This window comes from Phyllostomus discolor, chromosome 2, assembly GCF_004126475.2.
Source record: "Phyllostomus discolor isolate MPI-MPIP mPhyDis1 chromosome 2, mPhyDis1.pri.v3, whole genome shotgun sequence".
NCBI lineage: Eukaryota > Metazoa > Chordata > Mammalia > Chiroptera > Phyllostomidae > Phyllostomus > Phyllostomus discolor.
This window is the reverse complement of record NC_040904.2, coordinates 103,916,448-103,939,692: the sequence shown is the minus strand read 5'-3', so window position 1 is coordinate 103,939,692 and position 23,245 is coordinate 103,916,448. Positions and strand designations below refer to the sequence as shown.

The window sequence follows — 23,245 nt, the reverse complement described above, 5'->3', positions numbered from 1 at the left end:
CCCCGTGACTTGGTGAAGCTGCCTTAAAATTTTTGGATTAAAGCCAAGTGTAAATAAATAAATAATTAAATAGGTAAATGGGCTTCTGGCCAAGATGGAGGCATAAGCAGATACACTTCACTTCCTCACACAACCAAAGGAAGGACAGCCACCAATTTAAAAACAAAAAACCAGAACTGCGAGGAAATAGAACTGTATGGAAGTCTGACTACCAAGGGGTTAAAGAAGAAACATTCATTTAGGTGGATAGGAAGGGTGGAGATGGGCAGCCCAGGTGTAGAGCATGCACGGCAAGACAGTGGCTGGTGAACCAGGTGGTCCCACATTAGTGTGCTGATAAACTGGGAAGAACAACTGGGGAGTGAGACAGACCATGCAACCCAGGGTTCCAGCATGGGGAAAATAAAGCTTCAAAACCTCTGGCTGTATAAAACCTTTGGGGGTAGCAGCAGAGGGAGAAACTTTCAACCTCACAGGGGAGTCTCTTAGAGTGAGTGAATTAAGCCACCCACTGGGGAATCAGCACCTGAAAGGGCACAATTTGCTTGTGGGCAGCAGGGGAAGTGCCTGAAAGAAGGGCAAGAGCCAAGCAAACAGCATTATTCCTTCTGTGACTCCTCCCCCTCAGACACGCCTCAGCGCAGTGACATGGGTTGCCCCGCCCTAGCGAACACCTAAGGCTCTGCCCCTTACAACAAAACAAGTGCCCTGAGACCAAAAAAAAAAAAAAATATATATATATATATATATATATATATATATATATCCCAAATGAAAGAACAGGTCAAAACTCTAAAAAAAGAACTAAGCAACAAGAAGATAGCCAACCTATCAGATACAGAATTCAAAACACTGGTAATCAAGATGGAGGAATAGGTGGACCCACCGTACTTCCTCGCACAACCAAGAACAGAACAACAATAATTTACAACAATGATTTGCAGCCATAATATCAGAACTGTCAGAGGATTTATCTAAATGGAAGTTGGACAGCCAAGAAGTTGAAGTAGACCCGTACATCCAGACTGGTAGGGGACGACGAGCCGAGCAGGTGCGGGGCTGGCTCGGTCGGCGGCGCGCGTAGGTCAGGGGAAATTTGGCGCAAAATCGGCGCGACAGCCATCTGGGGTGCAAGAGCGCAGCGGTGATCCCTGAGTACGCAAGCTGCGGCTGGGGGAATCAGTGGGGCAGCAATTGTGGACCAGGGCAGAGCTCACGGCCCAGAAGCCCAGGGAAGTGTCTGACTCCAGGAAAATGGAACTATTGCCATTGATCCCTCCTGTCCCTGCTCCCGCCCCTGCCCCCACATATAACGTCACAATCTAGCGACTGGGGCACCCAGCCCCGGTGAACACCTAAGGCTCTGCCCCCCACCATAACAAGAATGACCAGACCGGAGAAAATAAATAAATAAAAAAAATAATAGGAGAGACAGGGAAAGACATAAGATATGTTTCCAGCAGAACAGATCAGTCCCCCAGGACTCATCCTTTTGAGCGACTAAGAAATAGCCAATTTATCAGATGCACAGTTCAAAACACTGGTGATCAGGAAGCTCACGGAATTGGTTGATTTTGGGTGCAAATTACATGAAAAAAATGCAGGTTACCATAAAAGAGATGCAGGAAGATATACGGAGGAGAGCCAATAGTGAAAGGAAGGAATCTGAGTCTCAAAACAATACAGTGGACCAGAAGGAAGATAGAATCAACCAAGCAGGAAACCATGATGAAATAAGAATTCAAAAAATCGAAGAAAAGCTTAAGACCATTAAGGACACCTTTAAACGTTCCAACATCCAAATTATAGGGGCACCAGAAGGGGAGGACCAACAAGTGGAAAAGTTATTTGAACAAATAATAAAGGAGAACTTCCCCAAACTGGCAAAGGGAACAGTCTTCCAAGAAATCCAAGGAGCTCAGAGAGCCCCAAAGAAGTTGGACCCAAGAAGAAACACACGAAGGCACATCATAATTACATTAGCCAAGGTAAAAACGAAGGAGAGAATCCTAGAAGCAGCAAGAGATAAGGGGACAGTAACCTACAAAGGAGTTCCCATCAGACTGTCAGCTGATTTCTCCAAAGAGACCTTACAGGCAAGAAGGGGCTGGAAAGAAATATTCCAAGTCATGAAAGACAAGGACCTACATCCCAGATTGCTCTATCCAGCAAAGCTCTCATTTAGAATGGAAGAGAAGATAAAGTGCTTTTCAGATAAGGTCAAATTAAAGGAGTTCATCATCACCAAGCCCTTACTTTATGAAATGCTAAAGGGACTTATCTAAGAAAAGAAGATAAAGAAAAGACATGTATAGTAAAAGGACAGCAAACTCACAATTATTAACAACCACACCTAAAGCAAAACCAAAAGAAACTAAGTAAACAACTAGAATAGGAACAGAACCACAGAAATGGAGGGCACATGGAGGGCTAGCAGTGGGGGGGGGGGGGGGGAGAGGGGGAAAAGGTATAGAGAATAAGTAGCATAGAATGTAGGTTGAAAATAGATAGGGGGAGGGCAAGAATAGTACGGGAAATGTAGAAGCTAAAGAACGCATAAGTATGACACATGGGCATGAACTAAAGGGGGGGAACGTGGGTGGGAGAGGGGGTACAGGGTAGAGGGGAGTGAAGGGGGAAATGGGACAACTGTAATAGCATAATCAATAAAAAAAAAACACTGGTAATCAGGATGCTCACAGAAATGATTGTACAGATGCAAAATAAAGGAAAAAGTGAAGGCTATGCAGAGTGAAATAAAGGAAAATATGCAGGGAAACAACACTGAAGGGAATGAAACTGGGACTCAAATCAATTTGGAACAGAAGGAAGAAAAAAGAATTTAAAAAATGAGGAGAGGCTTTAGGAATCTCTGGGGCAACTTCAAACATTCCAACATCCAAATCATAGGGGTGTCAGAAAGACAAGAGGAAGAGCAAGAATTTGAAAACTTACTTGAAAAAATAATGAAAGAAAACTTCCCCACTCTGGCAAAGGAAGTAGACATACAAATCCAGTTAGCACAGGGAGTCTTAAAAGTTTGGATCCCAACAAGTTGGATCCAAAGAGGAACACATCAAGACACATCATAATTAAATTACCCAAGATTAAAATGAAGGAGAGAATCCTAGAAGCAGCAAGAGATAAGGAGTCAGTTACCTACAAAGGAGTTCCCATCAGACTGCCAGCTGATTTCTCAAAAGAGACCTTGCAGGCAAGAAGGGGCTGGAAAGGAGTATTAGAAGTCATGAAACACAAGGACCTACATCTAAGATTATCCAGCAAAGCTATCATTTAGAATGGGAGGGCAGTAAAATGCTTCCCAGATAAGGTCAAGTTAAAGGAGTTCATCATCACCAAGACCTTACTATGAAATGTTAAAGGGACTTATCTAGGAAAAAGAAAATACAAAATACGAACAGTAAAATGACAACAAACTCACAACTACTGAACCTAAAAAACAAAAACTAAGCAAACAACTAGAATAGGAATAGAATCACAGAAATGGAGAATCACATGGAAGGTTTTCAGTGGGAAGGGGAAAGTGGAGGATGGGGGTAAAGGTACAGAGAACAAGAAGCATAAATGGTAGGTACAAAATAGGCAGGAGGAGGTTAAGAATAGTATAAGAAATGGAGAAGCCAAAGAACTTATATGTACGACCCATGGACACAAACTAAGGGGTTGGGGGGGGGGATGATGGAGGGAGGGGGTTCAGGGAAGAGGGGAAAAAAGGGGAGAAAAGAGATGGGACAACTGTGATAGCATAATCAATAAAAATAAGAAATAAAATAGGTAAATGGTGACTTTGAAACTTTGTAAATTGAGAAAATAGAATCTTGGAAGAAATCCTGGATTTCTCTTCTGTTTAATTGTGGATTTCCTGGAGACAAATCATTAACTTGTTTGAAGTCTCATGTTCTACCGAGCTGCTGTGTAAGGGTGCAGTATTCTTGAGAGCTAGGACAGCAAAGGATTTGACCCTTGCTGATGTGGAAATTTGGGGCATTTCATCCATGACACCAGATGGTTGTTGCTCACAGTACCCTGCTGCCCCCTGCTGGAATCTCTTGGGACAAACTACCTGCTTTCTGAGATTTTGACCCAATACTGTGATTTCTTTCTTTCCTTTCCTTAGGCAATATGGCCACATCCCCTCCCCCCTCACTCTCCCACTCCCCAATTAACACAAATAATGGAGCAAGAGCTAAAGGTGGGCTGGAAGGCTCTCGAACCAAGGGCTGACACTGCCCTTGCCGCCCTTACTTGGCTGTGGAAGCAGAGGTGGGAGTGAGCCTTACAACGCAGAGCAATTGCCATTGTGTGGGCAGGGCGGCTCTGCGAGGAGCAGCCACGGGTCTCCCGGCCCGAGCGTGCCCCTCTGGGGTCTGTCTGGAGTGATGATGAGTGCTGCTGCGAGCAGTTGTCCTTTGGAGAAGCGGGCTGCTTACCTTTGCAGTCAGTCTGTGTTGATAAATAGATTTCCAGGTGGTACTTCTTTTTATTGATTTTAAACAACTTTCTAATTGCCAGAGTAATACGTGGAAAGGATGGGAAATAGGTTATAAAGAAAGTAAGTCTTTTATCATCATTTCATGCAGGGGTCGCCATGCCTGACCTCCTGTGTGGGACTCCTCAGTCTTCTTTCCTATGCCGATACACGTAGTTTGAGCCAAATTAGGATTATAATGTCATTCTCATAAAACAGGGGTGTCAAACCCATTTTCACCAGGGGCCACAACAGCCTTGCAGTTGCCTTCAAAGGGCTGAAATAATTTTAGGACTGTATAAATGTAACTACTCCTTAACTGTTAAGGAGTTGAAATTACAGTCGGCCCTTTGAAGGCAACCTCGAGGCTGATGTGGCCCCAGTGAAAATGAGTTTGACACCCCTGTCATAAGGACTGTGGACTCTATTCAGCTTGGTTGATTAGTCAAACTAAAGTAACAGCCATCTCTTTGAGAAAACATGGTTTAATTTGCTTAATTAGGACCAGAGCTTGAGGATGATTGTCATGAAACTCTGGAAATGGACTTCAGGAGCAGCAAACAGAGGGGGAGATGAGGACAGTAGAGAAGGTCTTACTCTGTCCAATGATGCCTTTTAACCGAATAGTCCCTCCTGCTCTCTGGAGGGCTTTCAGCTCGCCGGGCTCCTGCTTGCTTCTGAGGAGAGCAGCCTGGTGCGCTGAGCCCCACAGGGCCTTGTGACTGGCTGAGAGGCGGCAGTGGAGAGGAGGAGGAAGAGGGCGGCAGCTCGGATGAAACTCAGGAGGAGGTGAGTGTTGGACCTGTGTGTCTGAGGCACCTGAGGAGTCAGCCGCGTGTGGATGTGGAGCGAGACAGGACCTGCAGACGGTGCACGTGTGTGCAGGCAGGCTCTCTGCCCACCGGGGAGCCTGGCTTCCGTTGTGGCTTTCAGCATGCCTGTGTGCTCTGGTCCCTCATTCTGGCCAGAAAACTGGGAGGCCTAGTTAGGTGCCCCACCTGGCTCTGTCCCCTCCTTCCCCTCCCAGCTTCGGGGCTGCAGACTTCCTAGGACACAGCTCCACTCAGAGCTTCAGACCCTCCGGGAGATGACCACGGGAAGGCTGAGCAGGCGGTGATGCTGGCAAGAGAGCTGTGCCTGGGAATTGGCCTCAGCCCTCAGGGTTCCTCCTGTGAGCTGGCAACTTTGGAAAGACTCCCAGCTGGTCCCTGCCCAGCCAGTCCCTCTGACAGAGCTGCCGCCAAGCTGGGCCGGGTGACGTGTCGCAGTGAAAAGGGCTTCATATGCCACTTACTTCTCTTGGAATTCAATGCAGGGAAGTTCTGATGCTTCATTTTGTCATACAAGGGGACCTGTATAATCTGGCCCATTTGGGTGTCGATTGTCAGGAAGCTGGGAAGTAAATGCAACAAAATGTAACCTTCAGTTTTTACTGGTCTCCTCGTCCCCTCCACCAAACCCTGCCTCCTCTTCGGGCTTCCCGACACTCCCCACTGCCCGCCCTGCCTCCACACGGGGTTTCTGGTCCTGACTGATATTTTGGTGCATCATGTCTTCATTTTAAGTGGCCTCAAATTCTTGGTGCAAAAAGCAAGACCTAAATTATGTAAGTCACCAGAGTCTTAAGCCCCAGCTACCTCCTAGGCTCGGAGTACTTAAACTTTCTGTGTCAAGGATGCTTTCGGAGTTCTGCTCAACACTAGACTCCTTATCAGAAGTAACCCTTATAAATGTGTAAGTAGCGAATATACCAGAAAGTCTGGACCTATATATCAAGGCAACCAGGTATCATTTAACATGTTTTACCTGGAAGGTTCAGTAAATAAAGCTTCATTGGTCCTACCCAAACCGAATACCAAACCCTGGCGACTAAAATCAACGTCTCCTTAGGTGACCCTCCCACTAGGCCCGAGAGGTGTTCAGCAAACAGATCTCGCCCATTTACAAAGGCGGAAACTGAGGTCAGTCACACTTGGGGTGAGGGCTGGCGAGTGAGACACCAGCACAGGGTTCCCTCCCCTGCTTTGATGCTCGTTTCTCTTCTCCTGGGAGAAGTGACTATTTTCTCCCAGGACTCAGTGGTACGACTGGGGTCGTCAGAGTTTCTGCCTTGGGGCCCACATCCCCACCACGGGAAGGTTAGTGCCTCTGTGCAGACTCTGAAATTACAAAAGGCCTCCCTCTTCCGTGTAGCTTTTTCTCTCATCCCCATCAGAGGAGCAGGCTTTGGTACGTGCATGTTAACTGAAAATCCAGGTGCAGTTCAAAGGAATATTTTAAAATAAGGAAAGATGACAACTGACACAGATGCCATGATGTGTGGCTCCTTCCCCGGGGGTGGCACAGGGCTGCCTTAGGCGCAAGATCACACACAGCTGCTCTCCCTGCCACTCAGCCAGGCCTGGGGCCGTGGGAGAGCTGGCACCCAAGTCCCAGCCTGTGGCCATAAAACAGTGTTTCAGAAAACCTACAGTGAGCAAAACACACAGCCGAGGGCCATGCGGGTCGTGCCCTGTGTCTCCACACAGGTGGGCGAGCTGGGCGATGGTCCAGCGAGACGCAGGGGGCTCGGCTTTCCTGCCTACCCAGTGCCGGCTCTGAGGGGCTTTCAGGCTTGGGCCATGAGACTGCAGGCTTGCTCTGAGTTGGGAGACATCCCCCTGTTGGATGGGCCTGGAGTTCTAAAGGGGGAAGAAGACAAGAAAAGTGAGGAAGCGGCGGTGTAACCCAAGAGGAGACCACAGGGCTTAGGGAAGGTCAGAGGGTGGCAAGATGGCAGAGGTGAGGGAGAGGAGGACAGGAAGGAAAGGACAAAGGACTAGGCCGTTTTTCCCTGAGCAAATTCTATAAGGTGAGTAGGAAGCTTTAGGCCATCATTCAAGCAAGCAAAAAACAATGTTATGTTGTTTTTGTCTTTGAACTCAACATTATCTCTACTTCGAGTGTCTATTCAAAGTGAGGGAGAAAGAGTTACTAGTCAAATCGGGACAGTACGTCTTGTTAAACACACTCATGCAGGATCCTCCCCACACCTCATGGGGCGGGCGGCTAACCGCAGGGGACAGAGTGGAGGCAGGCCACGGAGGTAGGCAGGCGCCCAGAGCCAGGGCTGTGCACACGGACACCTGCTGACACGCCGCTGTCCTTTGAGAACCACTGTCCACTGCAATGTCCTCCCAGGACGGCTGTCCCCCAGGTCAGTTTCTCGGCTAACTCCCAGGCCATTTTCAGGGGAGCTTGGCCTCTCTGTCATGTCACTCTGGAGCCACAGGAAGCTCAGGCCGCCTCAGGCTCTGCCCCAGGATACACATGGCCTCCAAGTCAAGTCCACTGCCATGCTCTGCTGGAGTGGGGGCTCCGGATGGTCAAGGGCCCCCTGGGCCACCCCTTGCAGTGAGGACCCCAGCAGTTCTGCTGTCTGGGCGTTGGCTTGCCTCCCCCTCCCCACAGGGGGTTAGCTTACCAGGTGTGTGACTGTGACCACCACTCTGCCTCCTGCTTCCTCCAGGCCAGCGGGGGCTCCTCCCCCGCTGCCCTGGTGGGAAGGAGAGGGGCGAACGTTCTTCCAAAGTAGTTCTTATGCCAAAACCTTGAACTTTAAAAGTTATTCTAATTGTTTCATTTCTCTCTGTGTTTCCACTGTGGCCTCCCTTTCCTGAGGGAGTTTTTTCAAACTGGAATTTTTTCTTAATTTTTTCCTACAATTACTTCCTCTACTCCCATTATGTCTTCTCTAAGCCTCTCATTTACTCCATCATTTCCATTTCTTTGTCCCACTGTTTTGAATTCTGATGATTCCTTCCATTTGATCTTCCAGCCCACAAATGTAGTTTGCAACATTATACTTTCAATTTTCCATCAAATTTTGACATTCACAACTAAAATTCTCTTTTAGTTCCCCAAAGTATTAAGTCTTTCTGCTTTTATTTTGGTCTCCAGAGTGCGTTGCTCTGGGGCAGCTCCCCTTGTGTGGCACGCACTTGAAAACATTTGCCGGCCCCGCTCCAGGGCTCCAGGTGCAGAGAGCACTGCCGTGAGCACCGCAGTGAGGTCCCTGCTCTCCTGGAGGCTCACACCTGCTGCAGACACGTTTCTCTGCTTTCTTGCCCTGGTTGCATTTCCCCCAGGTACTTTTTCTTTTGCCTGCCCTTGGCTCTGTACGCCTCGCAAAGCGCAGTGGACCCTCATGCGGCAGCAAGCCCATGGCTGACAGGGGGCCCTGGGTCTGCATCTCGAGGCCGGCACTGCACCGAGCAGGATGCTGTCAGAAACCGCAGCTCCTCTCCAGCGAGGAGGACCTGGGTGGGCCGCTGGGGCACACACACTCACTCACATAGATGCCACTCCTCCCCGAGTCCTGAGCCTCCCCTCTATTATTCCTTGCTTCCACGTCCTTGGAGATAATACCCTGCACCTGCCCCTTCTCTGGAGATCTAGGCAGAGCGTGTGGCTCACGCTTCCAGGCCTTGTCTGAGTGGAGCCAGCAGCCCTTTTGTTCAGAAGTGGTGGGTGAATGGGAGTTGAAAGAGCAGTCAAGGTGTCCTCAGGCCACCACCTGTGCCCTCCAGTGCCTTTTCCCAGAGACTTTAGAGAGGGGCTTTAGGGAGCTTTTCCTAGAGGTGACTCACCATCAGCATGAGGGTGACTTGGGACTGAGACACAGGCTGGCTGTGGGCTGATCCCTCTGCACTATTCTGGGCCCATGTAAGGGGGGTTTTAAAATGCAGGGAGCCCTATCAGGTTGTCTAGGTTCCCCCCAGCACTACAAAATGTATTGGCTTATGCTCTACTGAATGCCCAGGGCACTGGGAGATGCCAGGAGATAATTCTCCATTCCCATCAGTTGTACAGATGTGCTGGCCACACTATGGGAACCGTCCCCGTTTTCCTCAGCAGGGCCAGGAGTCACAGTGCTTGGAGCTCGTGCTCTGTGAATATCCCTCGACTGAGAAGGGCTAAACTACCTAATGCCTCCAGTACTATGCTGAAGAGCACCCTAATAGGCCCCGAGACACCCTAAATTCTTCGTCTGGGTCAATTTGTTCCCCAAAGTTTTGACTCCCAGATGGTCTGGGCTTTGCTTACATAAGAGATCTACAACACTGGGCTTAGGTTCTTGTGAGAAATGCAAATTTCTAGGCCACACACCAAATCTGCTCAAGCAGAATCTCTGATGGTAGAGCTCAGGGATTCTGCATTTTAAATACACAAGGGCCATGTGGTTCTCTGATGCCCTGCTGGTCTCCCTTCAAGACACCCAGGTGGGACCATGGGTGAACTTCAGCACCAGAACAGGCCCTGCCAGCCCTGGGGTGGCAATTCACACTTCCGAAGGGCAGGGGTAGGTGACTCAGCAAGAGGGAAGCAGACCTCGAAAGGGTCTCCTTGCAGTAAATATGTGACCATGTAACTAAGCGACTAGGCAGTGCAGCGGTTTGCAAAGTGTGGTCCCTGCGCCAGCAGCAGCAGCAGCAGCACTGCCAGTAACTCCTTAGGAATGCCAATTTTCAAGCCCAGCCTAAAACTATCTGGTCAGAGATGCTGGGGCTAGAGCCAGTGTGACTTAAGACTCCAGGTCATTCTCATACAGGCTCTAAAGTGTGAGAACCACTGACCTCTCAGTCCATCAAGTGACCACCGACACCCAGCACATCACTCCAACAGTCTCTCGGGATCACCGAGACTTTGATGACATCTAATTGGTTCCTGCCGGTTTTATTGGTATTTCTCTCCTTAACGGCTCCTTCAGAGGAGTCCCAAGGGTGACACACTCCTTCCTTTCCTCTCTGGCCTTTGTATTCCTTGATCATTTGCCTTTTCCAAAAGGAACTTCTCTGCAAATGCGGCACAAGGACTTCAGAGCTCTTCAAGGAAGACACCAAGGGGGAGTGCCATGAAACTCAAACGGAAACCCCAGGCTCCCACCCGAGTCGCTAGAAGAGTGGGGCAGTCAGGTACGGGAACAGCTGTCCCAAGGACATGCTGGCCGACACCTGCCGTCCGCAGGAATGGTCCCGACAAGGAGAGGCAGACCATCAGTGTGCTGATGGAATCAGAACTGAGCCTTCACATGCAACTGCCCCTTGGCCCTGCTCAGACAGGGCTTTGACGGCACAGCGCGGGCGGAGGGACTGAGCGATACAGCAGGAGAGCACTTGAGGACACGGACAACAGTGTGGTGAATGCGGGGTGGGGGGTGGGAGTGGAAGAGGGTATGGGGGGATAAATGCTGATGGGAAAAAAGGTCATCTGAACCCACATCCTTTACTCTACCCCCTCCAAGGGGCTTCCTGAATAGACTAAAGAAATAGAAAAATGGGTAATATCTATCAGCACTAGAGAATGAAGATCTCCAGAAATCTGGCAGGCATTTCTGGGAGACTGCATTTGGGACCTGAGTGAGGACAGGGCTGCCTAACTGTGTGAGGTGGGGGCTGGGGGGACAGGTGGCTGTCCTGGCCCCGCTACAGAGATATGGTGGGAACCTAGAGACGTGGATGACAGCACCCGCTGTGCTGCCGAGGTCCTTTCTCCTCAGGGCTAGTGAAGGCCGACTTCCCTCTGTCAGGACAGTTGGAACAATTACGATCCTCACGCAACCTCCAAATGAACCTTAGACCTCGACGTTGCTGTCTTTTTAAATACACGAAGGAGCAGCTCATCCATTTGTAATCCAAATAAGGCAAAAAGAAGCTGTGGCTGGATTTCAGCACAGGCCCTGTTGCTGCTCAAGGGAAGGACTGAGGCAGGAGCCCTCTGTCGAAAGGAGAGCCAGACACAGGCTCAGGGGCTCAGCTGCAGTCACCGTCTCACTTCCCGCCCTTGCTGAGGGCGCAATGGCAGCTCTGCAAACCTGCACCATTTGGATGCCTGGACCAGCACTTTTAAGAGCAGAACAGCTAATGTTTTATTATTTAGGTATCACATTAAACACAGAATAAAGGACACAAGAAATGTTGTACTCTGTATTTCCTAAAATTTTTGTGTCATGGCACTTAAAAGAATCAAATCTGATCTACAGATAGTGGGGGAGATTTTAACACAGACGGGACTGTAAATGCATAGCCAACATCAGTCTCACTGAAAAGAATGCTTAAAAATGAACTTATTACAGCAATAATGCAGTGATTACAACCATTCAATATTTCCTAAACACTGTGGTAACTTGAGAAGTCATTCTGATGGAAAAACCCAAACAGTATCGAAGGCTGCTTGTTATTTCTAGCCTATACCTCTCAGGAGACAATGGGTCTTCAAACCTTCACAAAATGTATCTGAGACACTCAGTTGCCAAGTCTACTCAAGTAAGCTTCCCAGGCAGCTTTTCTGTACATCTCAGCTGCTTCCAGACGATTAGCTGATGCCAGTATGCCCCGGCCTACAATGATGATATCGGAACCCCGTTTGCCAATAACTTCCTGTGGGCTACTGTACTGCTGGCCAAGATTGTCACCTGCAAAAACACAAAAGTTACCATTTAACAACACAAAACATGAGAAAACCTGTCACATGCCTTTCCTGAAAAGTATCTAACCAGCTTTAAACAAAACTACGGCTCTCGCTTTCTATGCTCCTCTGGACAGCGAGTAAATGCAGGCGAAGAGACAGACCCTGGATGGCCAGAGACCTCCACGGGGCAGAAGGAAGCCAGCCAACTCCTTTTCAATGTCCAATTATAGAGCATTTATGGTTTAACAGTATTTTTTTAAAAAAGAAAAATAGGCCTTAAATCTAAGACAATTTTAGTACACATCTCAGAACACTATTGGCGAAGTCCTCACAAGGCATTTAACTGGACCACGATCACAGACGTGAACGTTTCTGCTACAACTCGTCAAGTGCTTGGGTTATACACAGTGGGCCAAAAGAGGGTTTACAGTTGTTCACATGGAAAATAATGCAATACTTAATAAATAATAATACACAGATAAACTGTTTCATGTACTCAACAACTATAAACCTACTTTTGCCCCACCTTGTATACAAAGCCTAATCCTTAATTTTGGCTTTTTCATTCTTCTTATGTATTTTTTATTGAGGTATAACTGACACATAACATTAGCTTCAGGTATACAACAAAATGATTCAATATTTGTATACATTGCAAACTGATCACTATAAGTCTACTTAACATCCATCACCTTGCATGATTAAAAAAATTTCTTCTGTGACGAGAATTTTTTAAGATTTACTCTTAGCAACTTTCAAATATGCAATACAGTATTACTGACTACAGTTGCCTTGCTGTACACTGCATCCTCATGACTTACTTTATAACTGGAAGTTTGTCCCTTTTAAGCGCCTTCACCCATTTGCCCCCCTCCTCACCCCCAGCACTGGCAAACACGTCTGTTCCCTGTATCAATGAGCTTATGAATTAGATTTCACATATGAGTATATATGGTATTTGTCATTCTCTGACTTATTTCATTTAGCATAATGCCCTTGAGATGTCACTGCAAACAGCAAGATTTCATTCTTTTTTATGGTTGAATAATATATATTCCATAAAACAATTGCTTTATCCATTTATCCATCAACAGATACTTGTTTCTGTATCTTGGCTATCATAAATAATGCTGCAAGAAACACAGGGGTGCATATTACCTTTTCAAGTTACGTTTTTATTTTCTTTGGATAAATATCCACAGCTGGAATTGCTGGATCATGTGTCAGGGTTTTTTTTAAGTTCTTGAGGAACTTGTTCATACTGCCCCATAAACCACATGTAGCTGCACAAACATATCCTCCCGCCAACAGTACCCAAGGGCTCCCTTTCCTCCACATCCTCAACAACTTGTTATTTCTTGCCTTTTGATAACAGCCTTTCCAGCAGGTATGAGGTGACATCTCATTGTGGTTTTGATTTGTATTTCCCTAATGATTACTGATTTTTGCATCTTTTCATATACTTGCTGGCCATCTGTATGTCTTCTTTGGAAAACTGTCTTTTCAGACATGCCCATTTTTAAATCCAACTATTTGTTACTGAGTTTATGTATTTTAGATATTAACCCTTTATCAGATACACAATTTGCAAATAGTCTCCCCCATTCAGTAGGTTGCCCTTTCATTTTGATGGTTGCTTTTGCTGTGCAAAACTTTTTTGTTTGATATGGTCCCACTTTTTTTTTTTTGCCTTTGTTTCCTTTGCCTTTGATGTCAAATCCAAAAAAAAAAAATTATCGCTACACAATGTCAAGGAGCTTACTACCTATGTCATCTTCTAGTTTTACGGTTTCAGGTCTTACATTCAAGTCTTTTATCCATTGAGAGTTAATTTTTGTGTATGGTGTAAGATAGTGATCCCATTTCATTCTTTTGCATGTGGCTATCCAGTTTCCCCAACAACATTTTACTGAAGAAACTGTCTTTTCCCCATTGCATATTCTAGGTTCCTTTGTCATAAATAATTGACCATTTATGTGGGTTTACTTCTGGACACTCTTCTGTTCCAGCCATCTATATGTCTGTTTTTATGCCATTACTATGCTGTTTTGAATACTATAGCTTTGTGACGTAATATGAAATCAGGAAGTGTGATGCCTCCAGCTTTGTTGTTCTTTCTCAAGATTGCTTTGCCTACTCAAGGCCTTCTGCAGTTCATACAGACTTTAGATGGTTTATTCTATTTCTATGAAAAATGCCATTGGGATTTTCATAGGGATTGTACCAACTCTGTAGATTGCTTTGGGTAGTATGAGCATTTTAATAATATTAACTCTTCAAATCTATGAGCACAGAACATCTTTTCATACATTTGTGTCTTCAATTTCTTTCATTACTATCTGATAGTTTTCAGCGTACAGGTCTTTCACCTCCATGATTAAGTTTATTGCTCGGTATTTTATTATTTTTGATGAAACTGTATACGAAATCATTTTCTTAATTTCTCTTTTGATAGTTTGTTATTAGTATGTAGAAATGCAGATTTTTGCATACTGACTTTGTATCCAGCAAATTTACTGGATTAGTTTATTAATGACAACAGTTTTTTAGTGGAGTCTTTAGGATTTTCTATATATAATACATTTCCCCTACAATGACAATTTTACTTCTACCTTTACAATTTGGATGTCTTTTGTTTCTTTTTCTCAACTGTTTTTCTAGCTAAGGCTTCCAGTACTGTGTTGAATACAAGTGGTAAGAGCAGGCATTCTTATCTTCTTCCTGATCTTAGAGAAAAAGCTTCCAGCTGTGCACCACTGAGCAAGGTGTTAGGTGTGGGTTTGTCATCAATGGCCTTAATTATGTTGAGGTATTTCCCCTCTGTTCACTCTGTTGAGTCTTTATCATGAATGGATGTTGAATCTTATCAATTTTTTCTGCATCTATTGGGATGACCATATAATTTTTAGCCTTTACTTTGTTAATGTGATATATCAAACTGATTTGTAGATTTAAACAATCTTTGAATCTCGATAGTTAATCTTGCTCAGTCATGGTATATGACTATTTTAATCTATTTTTAAATTCAGTCTGGTAATATTTTGTTGAGGATTTTTCTATCTGTGTTCAGCAGGATACTGAACTACATATAATTTTCTTTCTTCATGGTGTCCTTACTTGGTTATTATCAGGGTAATGCTAGCCTGGTAAAATGAGTTTGAAAGCATTCCATCTTTTTCTATTTTTTGGAAGAGTTTGGAAAAGAAGGATTGATATTAATCCTTTGAACGTTAGAATTTACCAGTGAAGCTGTCGGGTCCTGGATTTTTGTTTGTTGGGAGTTTTGTTGATTAGTTACTCAATCTCCTTACTAGTAATCAGAGTATTCAGATTTTCTATTTCTTCATGAGTCAGTCTTGGCTGATTTACATTTCTAAGAATTTACCCATTTCTTATAGGTTGTCAAATTTATTGGCATATAATTGTTTATAGTAGTCTCTTATGATCCTTTGTAGTTCTGTGGTATCAGTTGAAACATCTTTCATTTCTGATTGAGTCCTCTTTTTTCTTGGTGAGTCTAGCTAAAGGTTTGTGTTTTTTCAAAAGCCAGCTCTTAGTTTCACTGATTTTTTCTATTGTCTTTTTAGTCTCCATTCTATTTATTTCTTCTGTGATCTTTATTTCCTTCCATTAACTTTGGGTTTCATGTGCTTTTTCTAGTTCCTTCAGCTGCAGTGTTGAAATTTTTTTCTTAAGTAGAAATTTATTACTCTCAATTTCTCTCTCAGCACTGTTTTTGCTGTATCTTATAAATTACAGGTTGCATTTCCATTTTTGTCTCAGGGGTTTTCTGTTTTGATTTCTTCTTTGACTCACAGGCTGTTCAGTAGCACATTGTTTAATGACCACATGATTTGTGAATTTTTCAGTGTTCTTGTAACTGATTTCTAATTTCATACTACTATGGTCAGAAAAGATGTTTGGTATTATTTCAATCCTCTTAAATTTATTAAGTCTTGTTTTGTGGCTTAACATGATCTATCCTGGAGAGTGTTCCATGTGCGCTTGAGAAGAATGTGTGTATTCTGTTGCTTTTGGATGGAATGTTTGGAATACACTTGTTCTAACATGTCATTTAAGTAAAGCCAATATTTCCTTACTTATTTTCTGTCTCGGTGATCTGTCTGTGATGTAATACGTAGCGTATTAAAGTCCTCGTGTTAAAGAAATAGAGAGATGGTTCCCAGGAGCAAGAGCAAAGCAGAGGGAGATCAAGAAGATACTGCCCACTAGTCCCCGTCCCTGGAGAATATTCGTGTGTCAAATTAGATGCCTTCCCCTCAGGTTGACACTTTTTTAAATTAGCAAATGAAAATGAACCCATTTTACTTAATGTCTGGGTACCATCAGCTGCCTAAGCAAGGCCCTGGGGCAGGTGAGCCTGAGTGGGTAAGCTCTTTAAGAGCCACTTCTCAGATCACTAGTCTTGTGAGTTGGTGGACACAAGCCCTTTAGTGTTAAAGCTGGATGTTTTGGGGGTTCATCGCTCAGGTGCAGGTCTTAAAAGCTAGGGTGCCTGAATGCGCAGTTCAAACCCTTTACTTCTCAGGGAAAAGCTCTGTGCTTTGAGTTCCCTCCCAATTGCAGACTGCCATGCAGGGGTGAGGTTTACGGTAAGACAGTGCTGGAGCCTCTCCTACTAACTTAGATGGTACTTTTCTTATTTGCCAGATGTGTAGTCCTTGCTTAGCTAGACTTTAGTTTTGTTTTTTCCAGAGGAAACTGTTCCATATGTAGCTATAAGACTTTGTCCATGAGAGGAGACAAGTTCAGGACTTAATGACATTGCCATCTTGAACCAGAAACTTACTTTTTTCCTTTTCAAATTCTGTTGTTCTAGAAGCCTTCTGTTAAATGGCTTATTTTCTCTCAAATACAAAATGACAGAAACATCCTCAAAAGCCTACATCCTAAGTGCACTATCTAATCAAAGTACTGTGGGGCTTACAATGAACACTGACAACTGACAAGCCTACGGGTGCCTATGCTCACTCTGTGTCAAGAGCCTGCGTTAAGTGCTTTAAACACATTATCTCATGCAAGCCTCAACAACCCTTTGAGGTTAACATTATTATCCCCATATTACAAACATTATGCCCATTTTACAAGATCAAGAAAATGAGACTGAAGTGACCTGTCCAAAGACACATGGCTACTAAACAGAAGGGCCAGAAACCCAAAGCTGGCTCATAAAATATTAAGCACAAATGTGGAGTTTTTTTAAAAAGGTTGAAAGTTGATTACTGAGGCAACTATTACAAACCCTTACAGAGGAGTCATTCTGCCAAGGCCTACTCTAGAGTGTATGCAATCGGTAACGTGAAATTTGAGGAACTGAGATCTCCAATATTCTATAACCTTGGGGGCATATAAGTCATTCATTAGTTTATCTGAATTCTCATTGGTTTTCCTTCTAACTTTATGTAATGCTTTCTGTTTAAAGTACTTAATTAGAAACAAATTCCCCAAGAGACAGTACTTTCCTTAAGTGTGGTTATATTGTTTACATAAAGTAATTAGCTCCTCCAAGGTTAATGGGTATCTACTAGCTCTAGTATTTGAGTTTAAAAAGAAAACCAAGGTTTACCAAACTCATACCCTCAATCGTGATGTTCTGTGTTGTCGTGCCAGTTACAGAAATACCAACTCTTTCACCTGTTCCTAAAGAGCCCAGCATCCATTCCATCAACATTTGTGTAAGTGTTTACAGAATATTTATGTAGCAAGAGGTACTGTCCTGGAGGATAAGTAATCTTCAGAAAGAGCTCTCATCCTTGAGGAGTTTGTAGCCTAGAAAGACTACTCCAGAAATACTCTACATGTACAGAAATATATACAAGGATGTTCACTGTTTGTTAACACTCCCAATGCACCAACATGGGAACAGTTAAACACATTACAGCCCAATCCTAACTAGGAAACGCTGTGCAGTTGGGAAAAGGTTACACTAAATGTGGAAATGTAACAGAGGTGCACAGATACAAAGCACTCTCCAAACTCTTTGCGCATGTGTGAGTACATGCAAAGCCAAAGGTCTGCATGGATACATGTTGCGCCGGTGACATGATTATCTCTAGAGAGAGAGAAACAAGCCAGGCTGGGGAAAGAGTGGTATGGAGGAGAGATGAGTATGAGTTACACAAGAATGACTAGTATAATTCTCTTAATATTTTTAAAGTTACCTTTTGAACTTTTCAGTGTAAAAAGAATATCAGAGTATCAACCTGACAAAGTGAACTGAGGGGTAACGAGCATACGTGCTTTCTTTTAAAAAAAAAAAAAACAAAACATTTTATTTAATATATTGATTGTGCTATTACAGTTGTTCCATTTTTTTTCTACCCTTTTATTCCCTTCCACCGTGCACCACCCTTCCCTCCAGTATTCCTGCCCCGCTAGTTCATGTCCATGGGTCATACATGTAAGTTCTTTGGCTTTTCCATTTCCCATACCATTCTTAACCTCCCCCTGTCTATTTTGTACCTAACCAATTATGCTTCTTTTTTTTTTTTTAAAGATTTTATTTATTTATTTTTAGAGAGGGAAGGGAGGGAGGGAGGGAGGGAGAGAGAGAGAGAGAGAGAGAGAGAGAGAGAGAGAGAAACGTCAATGTGCGGTTGCTGGGGGTTCTGGCCTGCAACCCAGGAATGCACCCTGGCTGGGAATCGAACCTGGGACACTTTGGTTCCCAGCCCGCGCTCAATCCACTGAGCTACGCCAGCCAGGGCCAATTATGCTTCTTATTCCCTGTACCTTTTCCCCCATCATCCCCTGCGCCCTCCAAACTGATAACCCTCCATGTGATCTCTATTTCTGTGATTCTGTTTCTGTTCTAGCTGTTTGCTTAGTTTTTGATTTTTGTAGGTTCAGTTGTTGATAGTTGTGAGTTTGTTGTCATTTTACTGTTCATATTTCTTATCATCTTCTTTTTATTAGGTAAGTCCCTTTGACATTTCATATAATAATGGCTTTGTAATGATGAACTCCTTTAACTTGACCGTGTCTGGGAAGCACTTTATCTGCCCTTCCATTCTAAATGAAAGCTTTGCTGGATACAGTGATCTTGGATTAGGTCCTTGCCTTTCATGACTTCAAATACTTTTTTCCAGCCCCTTCTTGCCTGTAGGTTTCTTTTGAGAAATCAGCTGAGGGTCTAATGGGAACTCCTTTGTAGGTAACTGTCTCCTTTTCTCTTGTGCCTCTAAGATTTTCTCCTTATCTTTAATCTTGGGTAATGTAATTATGATGTGCCTTCATGTGTGTTTCCTTGGGTACAACTTCTTTTAAACTCTGAGCTTCCTGGACTTCCTGGAAGTCAATTTCCTCTGCCAGATTGTCAAAATTTTCTTTCATTATTTTTTCAAGTAAGTTTTCAAATTCTTGCTCTTCCTCTTCTCCTTCTGGCACCCCTATGATTCAGATGTTGGAACGTTTAAAGATGTCCTGGAGGTTCCTTATACTCTCCTCATTTTTTGGAATTCTTGTTTGTTCATTCTGTTCTGGTTTAATGTTTATTTCTTCCTCGTGCTCCAAATTGTTGATCTGAGTCCCAGTTTCCTTCCCGTCACTGTTGGTTCCCTGTATATTTTTATTTCACACTGTATAGCGTTCACTTTTTCCTCTATTTTGCGACCACACTCAACCATTTCTGTGAGCATCCTGATTACCAGTGTTTTGAACTCTGCTTGTGATAGATTGGCTATCTCCTCATCACTTAGTTCTTTTTCTGGAGTTTTGATCTGTTCTTTCATTTGGGCCATGTTTCTTTGTCTTGGCACACCTGTTATGTTGTAAGGGGCAGAGCCTTATGTTGCCAGGATGGGGCAACCCACGTCACTGCATTGTGGCACCGCGGGGGAGAGGTCAGAGAGGGAACAATGCCGCTTGCTCAGCTCTCTGCTGGCCTTCAGTCATGTCCCCAGCTACCCACAAGCAAACTGGACCCTTCTGGTGCTGATTCCTGGGTGGGCAGGCTTGTGTACATTCCAGGACCCTGTGGGTCTCCCCAACAAACCCTCCTGGGATTGTGCCAGTGTTTCTCCCACTGCCACAATTCCCACATGTTTATACAGCCAGAGGTTTTGAGGCTTTCTCTTTCTGTGCTAGAACCCTGGACTGTGTGGTCTGTCTTACCCATCCCTGTCAGTGGTTCCTTCTGGTTTGTCCTCACACAAATGTGGGACCACCGGATCCACCAGCCACTGCCTCGCAGCGCGTCCTGTCCTTACCGACTATCCGTCCCACCCCTCCTACCAGTCTGAATGAGCATTTCTTTAATTCCTTGGTTGTCAGACTTTCATACAGTTTGATTATCTGGCAATTCTGGTTATTTTTTGTTTTTAAATATGTTGTCGTCCTTTTTTTGGTTGTGCAAGGAGACAAAGTATATGTACAAAGTGTATCTACACCTCCATCTTGGCTGGAAGTCAAGCATAAGTATTTTCATTTTAAACACTTAGGTTTGCTAACTAAGAGCCCTACTTACTGTTCAGAGTTCCAATCTCCAACTTCTTAACCTAATCCATAAAGAAGGAAAAAGATGGGAAGCAGGACAGAATAAACTCCCATAGCCGTTGTAAGCAATGTTTCTTGCACAAAAGGCTACTATTGCCTTTTAAGGAAAAATAAGTTTTCCAAGTCATCATTTCTTCCACACTCAAAACCGAAACAGCTTCACTGAGTCCCAAAGGGCACTTAAATATGCACATTTTTACAGCTTCGGTTACTCCTCTACTGATTAGAGACTATCAGTGAGAAAATATGCACTGTTTTTAGCCACTGCAACTGTGTTTCTTAGATTGCTGGAAGTGTTAACATATTCAAATAAGCTTGGGAGTCATGACTGGCCATGTATCTCCACACTGCAGCTCTGCAAAGTCCTCTAACAAAGAAGCGAACATGTGCTTTTGTTTAGCCCGGTGCATTCGTCCTGGAGCACAGAACACCTTCCTTGGCAGCAGATTCAGAATATCAGTTGGGAAGCACAACTAAAACATCTGGGTACATTTCCATAAGAAGCAGTTTTCTAAATTTTCATCCTAAAATTAGACTGCAAGGTATTGGGCTGGCCAAAAGTCCCTTTAGGGTTTTTTTTTTTCTGTAAAATAAAAGACACATTGTTCATTTTCACCGATAACTTCATTTATTTGGATGTTGTATGTCAGCTATCTCCCACATGGTAGAACACTGATTGTTCTCAGTTAATGTCTCAATTTGATCGCTATCAACTTCATCTGGTCTACCTGACTAGGGCATCATCCAGCAGGAAATCTCCAGCATGAAACTTCGCAAACCACTTTTCACATATTTGATTGGTCACAGCACCTTCTCCATACACTGCATAAATCTTTTTGTGTGTGTGTTTCAGTTGCATTTTTATCCCTCTTGAAATTAAAGAAAGCATAACATGCCAAAAATGTTGCATATTTTCTTCCCTTTTCAGTATTAAAATGGCTATAACACAAAAATTCACGAACTTTGATTTTTTTAAATGCATGCTAATATGACAGCTGTGACAATACAATCTAACAGAGTTGTTTGGAATGAAGTTAAAGACAACTAGGCTCTACTGGAGCCATCTATTTTTTAAAGATTTTATTTATTAATAGAAAGAGGGGAAGGAAGAGACAAAGAGAGGGAGAAAAACATACATGTACAAGAGATACATTGATCAGTTACCCCTCACATGCCCCCAGCTGGGGACTTGGCCTACAACCCAGCCATGTACCCTGACTGAGAACTGCACTGCTGACCTTTTGGTTCACAGGCCAGCACTCAATCCACTGAGGCACACCAGCCAGGGCTACTAGAGCCATGTTATGGGAAAAACCAAATGAACTTTTTGACCAACCCAATATTTTGCATACCGAGGTGAGTATCACCAGGCCAAAGGGCTCGTTTATTATTGTTCTAGACAAACAAGCTTTCTCTTTAGCAACTTTATGACAACACACAACATTTCACTTTGCCTTTGCTGACTTGGATAAAAAAACATTTTGGAAGAACCAGGATGAGTGGATAGACCTACCTCCTGCTTCTAACTGGACTCCTGGAGTCAAGTGAAGAAATTCTGGTTTCATGCTTACTCGGGATCCAGAAATAAAACCAATCACAAATTCAGAATGCTCCTCAGCCATTTTAACCTAAATAGAATGTAACAGGACAGATTACAAAAAAATAGTTAATCACAAAGAATAACAGTTCTACAAGTAAAGTAAAACACTGACTCTATTAACTAGTAAGAAACTTTGCTGTTTTATGGATGTGTTTTCTCATTTCCCATTAAACTCACTGTATCTAAAATGGGCAATCTTAGATATGAGTCTATATACTTGTTCCATTAACTCCATCTCTCCCCTTCTCCCAATTAACCATGCCCTAAAAACATGGAAAATCCTGTACTATGTTTGTCCAGAATCTAGATGCTGCATAATTACTTATTTGTAATAATACCTGAGGATCCACCTAATTACAAAAAGTATATGAGGAAAGTACTCTAGCATACATTTCTAAATGACATAAAACCACATTGAAGATTAATGCCTAGCTATACAGGATACTCCATCCTATACAGGATATTCAAGGATAACCACCATACAGAAATAGTTATGTGGTCAAGAGCTAAAGAAATCTCAACTCCACCGCTTTCACACCTTTTTAATGTTTGCCAATAATAGGCCTCCACAATTTCTATACCATTACCCCACATTCACAGAAGTTTCTTTAGTTGGCTCTTCTCTGACACTTACACTGTTATCTTCTTGCTACTCATACTACTACCCACCAGAAAGCGACATCTTGTCCTTGAGCCAGACCCAGACTCACAGAATGACTCACGGACCCTCTGTTATGAGAGTTGGGAAATCACAGACATTTATGGACAATTCAGGAGTAGAATTAAAACCTGGTCCTAGGACCATATGAGATCTTCACACACAGTACTTGAAATGATATGAAAAAATAAATTCCCATGTAAAAATCAAAATATTATTAAAGTAAAAATTTCTGTTACTTTTAAAAGTAAAATATCTATAAAGGTGATCTATCCAACTTTCTAGGTGAGTGTCCAACTATGAAATTTTAACTAGGTAATATCCTCTCTCATTCTATTCTGACACGCAGGTGTGGGTACTGGATATTAACATGTGCAGGATTATAAGAACTTTTAATAATGGGGGCGTTACTGGAGAAAACAATGTGTCTAGGCCCTAGTTAAGAGTCTTCTCATACAATACCAATCAATATCAAAGACTAAAAAAGAAAATGCCACTGCATGTGGGCTGCTGTCCCGAGAACACATTTCTATGG

The 23,245-nt window shown here is 43.7% G+C and overlaps 1 protein-coding gene across 2 annotated transcripts in view; it reads right to left on the bottom strand.

Moving 5' to 3' along the window:
- Nucleotides 1-11,434: 11,434 nt before the first annotated feature.
- The window catches only part of UMPS (uridine monophosphate synthetase), a 31,109-nt gene continuing 19,298 nt past the window's right edge, over nucleotides 11,435-23,245 (bottom strand). Inside the window, exons 5-7 of one of the 2 annotated variants that reach the window (XR_004901399.1) lie at nucleotides 21,966-22,080; nucleotides 11,706-11,942; nucleotides 11,435-11,664 (exon numbers count right to left, since the gene is read on the bottom strand). Coding sequence is in view for 1 of the 2 variants with exons in the window: in XM_028505058.2 (XP_028360859.1) it covers nucleotides 11,773-11,942; nucleotides 21,966-22,080 (285 nt within the window). In the remaining variant the exon portion in view is untranslated. Of the gene's footprint in view, nucleotides 11,943-21,965; nucleotides 22,081-23,245 lie in introns of both variants that reach the window. The other variant, XM_028505058.2, reaches the window with a different exon arrangement.